We start from the raw sequence: 10007 nt of genomic DNA, 5'->3' as shown, positions 1-10007 counted from the left end.
CCACAGCTCACGGCAAATGCTGGCTCCTTAACCCACTGTGCAAGGCCAGGGATCGAACCCACAATCTCTTGGTTCCTAGTCGGATTCGTCAACCACTAGGCCACAACGGGAACTCCCCAAGTACCACACTTCTAAGAACTGTGATCTAGAACAATGGTTGGCCGACTTTCTGTAGAAGCCAGATGATAAAATACTTTAGGCTCTGTGGGCTCTGTTGCAAGCAGTCAATTCTGTCATTGTAGGCAAAAGCCACCATAGGCAATCCATGAGTGGGTGGCTACATTCAATAAACTTTATTTACAAAACAGCCATTTGGCCAGATTTGACCTTTGTCGTTTACTCTTGCTTTTGGGGAGAGGATAGAAGGGGTGGGGTTTTTAAAATTTTTTAAAATTTTACTTTGTTTTTTAGGGCCGCATCTAAAAAACATATGGAAGTTCCCCACCTAGGGGTCACATTGGAGCTACAGCTGCTGGCCTACACCAGAGCGACAGCAACTCGGGATCCCAGCTGAATTTGTGACCTACACCACAGCTCATGGCAACACCAGATCCCTGACCCACTGAGTGAGGCCAGGGATCGAACCTGCATCCTAATGGATACTAGTGGGATTCGTTTCTGCTGCACCACAACGGGAACTCCGGGGGGAGGTTTTTTAGAGCACTGACACTTTTATTTTTATTTTTTATTTTTCTATTGCACCCACAGCATACAGAAGTTCCCGGGCCAGGGATGGAACCTGAACAGGGGTGCAGCAACCCTGCGCCAGGCCAGGGATCCAATCGGTGCCTCCATAGAGACAAGCCGGATCAGGAACCCACTGTGCCACAACAGAAACTCCAAGCACAGACATTTTTGAACTGTCCAGTTCAGTTTTCCTACAGAATGTTTCACAATCTGGGTTTAATTTTATGTATTTATTTTTTAGATGCACCTTCGGCATGCAAAAATTCCCGGGCCAGGGATTGAACCCAAGCCACAGCCGTGACAACGCCTACCCTTAACCCACTGAGTCACCAGGGAACTCCTGATTGTTTTGTTTTTATTATATTTAGGTTAAATATGTTGGCAAGAATGATAGTGTGTACTCTAGGAGGAAATTGTGAAAGACTTTGAAATGGAGCAAAAGTATTCGGTAATATCACTGTAAAACTAGTTGCCGAATAATGCAACTTTGTGGGTTATCTGATACCATGGGGTTTTGTGCCTTTCATTGTCTTTGAGCTATTTTACAACTCTATAAACTGTGGAATACTAATGGTAATGGCTAGGATTCTTTTCTTTAGAAATGCAAATTGTGTTCTTTCAACATCCATTTGACCTGAGGGTATCGTCTAATCTTCCATCTATTAGGCAACGTAACATCAGCAGTCCTGACTGTACAGTGTTACACGTTGATTGCCTTTGGAGTCTCTTAGGAACAAACCAGCTGGAACATGTTAAAGATTCTCGCTGCCATGAGTTAGGTAATAGCTTTGACACATACTCACTTTACTTTTGTATCTGAGTCATGATTATACCGTCTTTTAAATATGGTCCTTTAGCAGTATTTTTCATTGCATCACTTTAGGAAGCAGAGAATGTTAGTTTTTCCAAATATTGGTGATACTAATTTTAATCACTAAGGTTCCACCAGATCTTTCCGTTGTGTGTGTGTGTGTGTGTGTGTGTGTGTGTGTGTGTGTGTGTGTGTGTCGGGGGGGGGGGTTCGTTAACCACTGAGGCACGAAGAGAACTCCAATATATGTATTTTTAATTGGGAACAAAGTGAGTATTCTGGTTTGCAATTATTTTTCACTCGATGGTTTTAGCTTCCACTGATGATCTTCGCCAGAGATCAATTATAGCAACACCGGAGTTGCAAAATATGAACACTTTCAGGATGCCACTCCAACAACGTTCCTTTTTTGGGCCATATTCCTCTTTGGCAATATAGCATGTGGCTAAGCCACAGGCTCAGGGACCGTCTAGTTTAGGCTTAAACCCTGGCTTCTCCACTTAACTAGCCCCTGTGATTTGCACGTGTTTTAATCTATGCCTCAGTTTCCTTATCTCTAAAATAGGTGCTATAAAGATACTCCTGTAATCTTATAGGATTGTGTTAGGATTAAATAAGATAAATCACCAGAATGGTATTTGGCACAGAATTACCTGCTCAGTAAATGTTAGCTATCATTGTATGTGTTTGAATTCCTGCTTTGTGGCATCTCAATGGCTTTGGTTAAGTTACTTCTCATCTCAGTGCCTCCCCAGTCCTCATTTATAGGAAAGCGTCTGGTTTACGCTGGGTAAGTGCTAGCACAGTGTCTAGTATAGAGTAAGCAGCAAACAAAGGTGAGCTGTTACCATCGCGATTATTCTGTATAAGGTTTTTGTTTTTGTTTTTGTTCTTTTTAGGGCCATACCCATGGCATAGGGAAGTCTCCAGGCTAGGGGTTGAATAGGAGATACAGCTGCCAGCCACGCCACAGCCACAGCAACCTGCGATCCCAGATCCACTGAGCAAGGCCAGGGATGGAACCCGCATCCTCATGGATATTAGTCGGATTCGTTTCTACTGTGCCACAACAGGGACTCCAAGGTAAACTTTTTGAGTTCACGTCTTTTCAGATTTGCGTTTTTACTTCAACTGTGTCTAGCTAAGACTCATTCACATAGCATGAGTCTAACAAAACAGCTGAGTAGAGAAATTAATAAAGTTGTATCGAGGGGTACTTGCTTGATAGTTAGACCTTTGCCTTCTTCACATTTCAAGTTCCTATTTTCGTGCAGCCTTCCTTATCGGAAAAGCCCACGCTTGGGAATTAACACCCGCCACAGAAGGCTGAGAGGCTCTGCTGGGCAGTGGTTGGAAAGCCCCGCGCAGGGCTCCGCGCTTTGGCTGCGCAGGGCAAGAAAAGTGGGCTCCCATTCGTCAGGGATCCTGAGCAGCGCGGCTTTGCGGTGTCATTTACGGCACTTAACTCTGAGCCCTATTTTCCCCTCCCTGTCTGTCAAGGGTGAGCAGCAGTGACTCCAAGTTGGAAAGCACCCGCACCGCGACCCAGAGTGCGCGCTGGAGAAACTGAAGCTGGGGCCGGGTCCCGGCGGGGCGGCGGCGGGGACGCAGGCCTCGGCCCCGCACCTGCGCCCGCGCCCCTGCCCGGCTGCTTCCTGCCCAGCGCGCGCCGCGCTCACGTGACCGGGCCTGGGCGGAGCCGGCGGGCGGGGATCACCTGAACAAGGGAGTCATGTGAGCGGGGCGGGGGAGGGGGCGGTGCCGGGCGGCGGTCACGTGACCGGCTCGGGGGCCGCCGCCGCCGCCGCCGCCGCCGAGCCCAGACGAGCCGCGCGCCCCTCGGGCTCCCGCCCCGCTCCCGCTCTTCTTGTGTTCCTCTTCGTCTCCGCCCTGGCGGCTCAACCACGTCTCCGGCGAGGCCCCGGGCAGCCGCGCGCCGCTCGCCCTGCGCCCGCCTTGCAGCCCGGGCCCGGCGCGATGGGGGCCGCTGCCGGCCGGAGCGCCCACCTGGGGCCCGCGCCAGCCGGCTACCGGCTGCGCTCCCTGCTCCTGGTGCAGCTGCTGCTACTGGTCTGGGCCCCGAGGGCCACCGGGACCCAGGGCACCGAGTTCCCCGAGCTGTGCAGGTGGGTGGCCCTCCAGGGCTCAGGCTTCGCTCGCGGTGCCCTGGCACGCGGCGGGCGGGGTTGGGGGCCGGGGCGCTCGGGGAGGGACTGGGGTCCTGGAGTCGCTTCTGGCCCGGACTTGAGTCCTCTGGTCCCCGAGGGAAAGTTGCCCGCACGGCGGGGCAGGATAAGAGACCGGGGGTCGTGCGCGCGGGCGGGGGGGCGCGGGGGAAGGGGCGTTCCGCCTCTGATCGGGGTCCGTCGCCAGGCCACTTGTGGCTGTCACTAAGTCAGGAGTGGCTTTGTGTAGGAACAGCCGGCTGCCGCGACCCGCCCGGGTGACACACTGCGGGCACCCTCACGCCCCTCGGTGCGCCTGCGAAAGTTGGGAGGACGCAGGAACTACAGCTGCGCTTTGTTCCCGCTCCACGTTTTCCTCCAAGTTCCAGCAGCGGGGCTTTGGAGGGGCCCTTTAGTGCGGATTGACTCACCCGCATGATGGCCATGGAGTTGAGGGATTTTGGTTTCACTTACTGACTTATTTCCTCCGTGTGGGTTTTCTATTTTCTCTTTAAAGTAGCTTTTTTTGGAGAAGGGGACTTTTAAAAAAATTTTTGTTTTGTTTTTGATCAGAGAATGGGAGGGCGATCGTCCAGTATTGGCTTTCAAGGCTTCACCCTTCACTTCTCCGAGCCTAACTTCCTGTCTAGTTGCTCACATGATGTCATTGTCTCCGGGTGGATTATTCTAGTGGAGCCTTTTGCTCTGGGAACCATGATTGTATAATCGCTCGTCCCAATGAGGACTCTTAGTGTCCTGCCATGGCTGGGAGTCCTGGGGCTGGGGAAGGGCCAATTCCGAGAATTTTCGAACCAACCTTCTCTGGACTATTGAGGAGGGTGGAAAATCCAGGTTTTATTTATTTTTTAAACTTTGGTTCAAAAAAAAAAAAAAAAACCAGGGTGAAAAGTTCTGAAAGACTAGTTAACAAACAGTCAACAGTTACCCCTGGCACTGGTCAGTTTTTTGGCCGAATGACGTCAAGTTTAGCCCGCTAGGAGCTGAATTTTGAGTTTGTGGTGGGATTTGGGGGGTCTAATTCTTCATTTCTATCAGAGATGGGTTTATTAGCACACTTGAGTTCAGACCATGGAGAACTTAGTACCCTGAGGAGAGTGAGACCCAGCTCAGAATGGAAACTAAAGGCCCCTGTTTGGGGGGGAGGGGGAGGGGGAGGGAGCAGTTCTGCCCATCAGTTTATAGGGCAGTTAGCTGCCCTGTGATGCAGAGGTACTCACCGCAGCCCCCAGTTACACAGAGAAAAGGGCAGCACCTGACATGAGGTCAGGCTGCCACATTTAAAGGAGGAAGTTTTGGAATAATGGCAGCTGTGACCAAACGCATCCTTAAGAAATTAGTTCAGTGAGGCTAGTTCGAAGTCTGGGTGGTGGTAGCAAATTGGAATTGCTTTCTTAATAGTTAGGCTACAGTTGGTCTCCAGAGCAGACCTTTACTCTGTGGCTGCTGCAGGGGCCTGCCATTGGGGGGGGGGGGTCTGTGTGTGTGTGTGTGTGTCTTGGCCCCAGTGTGTAGGGGCTTTGGTGTGGGATTTCAGTTCCCAGACCAGGAATTGAACCCAGCCTGCCGAAAGCGCCCAGTCCTAACCGCTAGGGAACTCCCAGGGACCCTCACTTTTGCATTAGGGTGGTCGTGCTGGCACCTGGTCTCTTTTTCTTTCTTTCTTTTTTTTTTTTTTTTTTTTTTTTTTTTTTTTGCTTTTTAGGGCCCCACCTGTGACATACGGAGGTTCTCAGGCTGGGGGTCGAATCAGAGTTACAGCTGTCGGCCTACACCACAGCCGCAGCAGCCACGCCAGATCTGAGCCGCGTCTGCGACCTACACCACAGCTCACGGCAACACCGGATCCTTAACCTGCTGATCGAAGTCAGGGATTGAACCCACAACCTCATGGTTCCTAGTCGGATTTGTTTCCGCTGCACCACATCTCGAACTCCTGGCACCTGGTTTCTGACCTCATCTCCGGGTGGAACACTGCCTCTTGGCCCAGTAAGAAATGGCCATTGTATCTTTAAATTCATCTTTTCATGGTCACGTGCAGGCACGACTGAGCACATGCCAGTGTTCCGAGGGGGCTGTGCCTTTGGCTGGGCTTGGGCACATCTCTCTCCCGTTCCTGCTCTGTGCCTTCGCCCCAAGACATCTCCTGAACCCACATTTAAGAATCTCTCCTTTGAACCCTGCAAGGCGACGTTCTGTTTGTTCCCATTTCAAATGGATACCTTGGCTTAAACACTGAAGACTTCACTTTGGTTAAAAACATGTACTTGAATGAGGTCACACTGGCTAAAGTTCCTCGGCTCTAGCACGTATTTGAACGGGACCGTGAACCGTACATCTTTGTGAATCCAGTGTGAAAAATTTGGCCAAGGAGCACCAAAGCAGGATGTGTTCAGTTGCCTGTTATTCCACCGAGGGGCGCGTCTGTCTGTCAGGAGTGCCCCAGGTCTCACAGTGAGTGTGAGAAGTAGACTTCTGCTGTTACTGTTTGTTTGTGCAGCTTGTGGACGGAGGCGGTGGCGGCGGTCCCCATAGACACAGGGTCACTGCCAAGTGCTTGTCAATTGGTTGCTTGTAGCGAGGAACACATTTTTCCATTGAAGACTCTCCTTTTCGAGGTGCTTTGGTGCCCGGGGCAGTTTGTAGGTGCCCCCCCTCCACCTCCAGCTGCCCGTTTGGGATGCCCACACCGCATCCAGCTTCTGGTGGTACCTCCTCATGGTCGCTGAGTTCTGGGAAAGCGGCCTCTCCTCCCAAGCCCAGCTCCCCGCAGCCCAAGAGGGTGCTTTGCACCTGTGTCCCTTAGGGCCCCCCAGAGGGAAGTGGGGCCTGCTGCAGGTGCCTGAGTGGACTTGCGTGGCTCTGATGCTCCTGGGGTCAGGGTAGGGGGCAGGGTGCTCCCCCAGGGCAGTTCGTTTTTTGGAAAGGGTGGAGGGAACAGTGGAGTAGCCGTCCCAGCAGCCGCCTGAGGGAGAGAGTGGGGTGACCTGACAAAGGCCACCTTCCCAGGGCGTGGGCGGCTCTTCAGGCTCTTAAGTAAGTCCTGGTTCTCGGGCAGGCCTCGGGCGTGTGTCCTTGAGGCGTCCCGCGGGCCGGTGCGCCCTGTGCTCTGGGAGAAGTTGGTCATTCCCGATCCCTCAGCTGTTGCTGGGGCGGTGGTGTGTCATCACAGACACTTGAGTTTGGAGGTCAGTGAGGCGGGCATGCTCAGAGGCCTGGGGCCTGGAGGAGGCTGTGCTGGCTGGGGTTCAAAGGTCAGCAGGGACCCACTGCTGCAGGCGGTGAGGGGGCAGAGGCCGGGCCACGCCAAGTCACTGCAAGTGATCAGAAGGCCCTCTGCTCGGCCAAGTAGTGCATGGATTATACTTGGTAAATGTAGTAGGTTTCCACCCTTTATTTAGGTGTCAGCAGCACCCTCGGTGAGTATTGCTCACTCAACAGTTTGTACCAGTTATAACACAGCACAGGGGCTGGATGGCTTGAGGTGGTTGAGTCACATTTATTCAGAACAAGTTTCCCTCTAATTGTTTGGGTACAAATGCTGGCAAATTTTTATTATATTGAGGACAAGAGCCTAATGAAGGCAGCTGGAAGTTGAGGTTGGTTTAGTTGCTGGCTTGAAGGGGATGTTTTTTTTCCCCCTGTGATTCTCCCCCGGAAGGAATGGTGCTTGGATGCCTAATTTGGGCCACATGTTGAGCCTGGACCACATCCATTTGTGTGTATACATTTATTGCAACCGTGAGTGTGGGTAGCCCAAGCTTGGTTCATTTGGGATCCATTAGACCACGGGCTTTATTTTTTATTTTATTTTTTTATTTTTGCTTTTTAGGGCTGCACCCTCAGCATATGGAAGTTCCCAGGTTGGGTTGAATGGGAGCCGTGGCTGCCGGCCTACACCACAGCCACAGCAAGGCCAGATCCTTAACCCACTGAGTGAGGTCAGGGGTCGAACCGGAGTCTTCATGGATACTAGTCGGGTTCGTTAGCCACTGAGCCATGACGGGAACTCCTAGACCACAGGCTTTCATTCTTAGAACAGCGTCCTGACACATCCCCAGGAAATGAGTTCCTGATTGGGCTTCTCGACTTTTATCAGTGTTTCACAGAGAGGGGTTTAAAAGGCGGGGCTGAGTAAAAGAGTTTAGATGGCTCATCTTTATTTCGATCTTGGCGTATGAAACGCCATTGTACTGGGTGAGAGAACTCACTAAAGTCGCAGCACTGGGGCTAGTGATTCTATAAAAAAAAAAAATCCTTTGCCTCTCATTTCTTAACACACTTTTTTGGGGGTCGTCTTACTGTGTCGTAAGGACTCTTGTAGATTCCGGGTCCTTTCTCAGGTGTGTGGAATGTGTATTTCCCCTCCTTTCTTTGGCCTGCTTTTTTATTTTCTTAATATATCCTTTGAAGAACAGATATTTCTTAGTTTTGATGAATTTTAATTTAACTTTTTTTTTTTTTTTTTAATGGTTCGTGCTTTTGGTAGCCCAGGAAATCTTGGCCTGTCCCCGAGTTTCTCACATTTGACATTTGGCCTGGCTGAGTCTTTGCTGGGGGCCGTTCTTTGCACTGTGGAATGTTAGTAGCACCCCTGGTCTCTACCCCTCAGATGCCAGGAGCACCCCCTCCCCATTCAGACATTTGAAATGACCCCTGGGGAGTTCCTGTCATGGCAGAGCATAAACTAGGAACTAGGAATCTGACTAGGAACCGTGAGGTTGTTGGTTCGATCCCTGGCTTTGCTCGGTGGGTTTAAGGATCCGGCCATTGCCATGAGCTGTGGTGTAGGTCGCAGACACGGCTCAGATCATGCATTGCTGTGGCTGTGGTGTAGGCTGGAAGCTACAGCTCCAATTAGACCCCTAGCCTGGTGTGGCCCTAGAAAGCAAAAAAAAAAAAAAAAGACCCCTAGGGGCAAAACTACCTCTAGTTGAGAATCACTGGTCTCCTCTCAGATCAAAAATATTCTGTTCTGTTTGTTTCTAGAAGTTTTATAGTTTGGACTTTATATAGGAGGCTTGCAACTGTGTTTTTAAGTGAGCTCGGGCTGTAATTTTCTTTGCTGTACTGTTTTTGGCTGAGTTTAGTATCAAGAATGTTTGCTTCGTGGAAGGAGCTAGTTAGCTTTTGGTATTTTATATGCTGTGGAACAGCTCTCGTATAGGACAGGCAATTTCCGCTTCCTTAAATTTTGGTAAAACTTACCAGTAAAACTCTCTGGGTTTCATGCCTTGGTGCAGGTAGAGTATGGTGGGAGAGGAGTTTTGATTCTGGGTTCAGTTTTATCTATGTTATTTATCTGTTCAGATTTTGGGTCTTCTCTTGAGCCAATTTCGGTAATCTGCTTTTCGAGGAAATTGTCGTTTTAGTTACATACTCGTATATAAACATGTAGCATGCTACTCTTATACTTTTGAAAATACTTTTTGGATCTGTAGGTAAATTTTAAAAAATTGCTGATGTTTATTTGCATTTTTTTTCTTAATCATATTTATCAAAGTTTGTGTTTTTTTTTTTTTTTTTTTTACCCTTTTTAGTCTTTTCAAAAGAACTAGCATTTTATTTTGTTCACCATCTCTATCACCATGAATTTTTTTTTCTTGGTCGCGTTAGTAGCCTTCGGAAGTCCTGGGGCCAGGGATTGAACCTGAGCTGCAGCGGTGGCAATTCTGGATCCTTAAGCTGCTGTGGCACCAGGGAACTCCTCACTCTGAGCGAGTTAAAATGAATAAATTTTATTAACTTCTCTGTTGCTCATGTCTACCTAATGTTTCTTTTTTTCTGGGTTTCGTTGGAAGCTTAGGTCTTTGAACCCAGTTTGCACAACTGAGAGATGAATTTAAAGCTTTACGTTTCTTTGTCCTGTGTACACGGCTACTCCTAGGTTTTGATACTTAGTTTTTTCATTCTTCACGTCTAAATCTTTCCTTCTGGGACCCCAAGGTTCTAATGATTTAAACTTCCTGGACCCACTCATTTTTAACAAATCTTCTTTCCCCCCAGTAAATGGAATTTCCCCCCCCATTGTGGGCAGTAAATGTGGTGAAAGCGTGGCTTAGCCCCTAGTCAGGGTGGGAGTGTTCTGTGTGTATGGAAAAAATGTTCTCTTTTGGGTCAGAGTTTCATTAATTGTGCCGTTCAGCTTTTCTTTATGGTAACTTGTACTTTGTCCTGCTTGATTTGTCTGTCATACTTTGTATCTGGCTGCCCCTCTGGGCAGGGTTCCAGAAGCATGTCTTCTGTCTCCCAGCCTTGCACTTCTTTCCTTCCTGTCCTTCCTAAGCTCTTCAACTCTTTCTGTTTTTTTTTTTTTTTTTTTTTTT

The 10007-nt window shown here is 49.5% G+C and overlaps 1 protein-coding gene across 1 annotated transcript in view; it reads left to right on the top strand.

Moving 5' to 3' along the window:
• Positions 1-3387: 3387 nt before the first annotated feature.
• IGF2R (insulin like growth factor 2 receptor) overlaps positions 3388-10007 on the top strand; it is a 103038-nt gene continuing 96418 nt past the window's right edge. Inside the window, 1 exon segment of the mRNA NM_001244473.1 lies at positions 3388-3624. Coding sequence (NP_001231402.1) covers positions 3476-3624 — 149 coding nt within the window. The 5' untranslated portion in view covers positions 3388-3475.

The sequence above is a fragment of the Sus scrofa genome, chromosome 1, assembly GCF_054392235.1.
Source record: "Sus scrofa isolate SSC_HxYL_T2T_F1_AM1 chromosome 1, Sscrofa_HxYL_maternal_Yorkshire_Landrace_v2.0, whole genome shotgun sequence".
Lineage (NCBI taxonomy): Eukaryota > Metazoa > Chordata > Mammalia > Artiodactyla > Suidae > Sus > Sus scrofa.
Note: the sequence above shows the minus strand (reverse complement) of the source record. Positions and strands in the feature narration are given on the sequence as shown.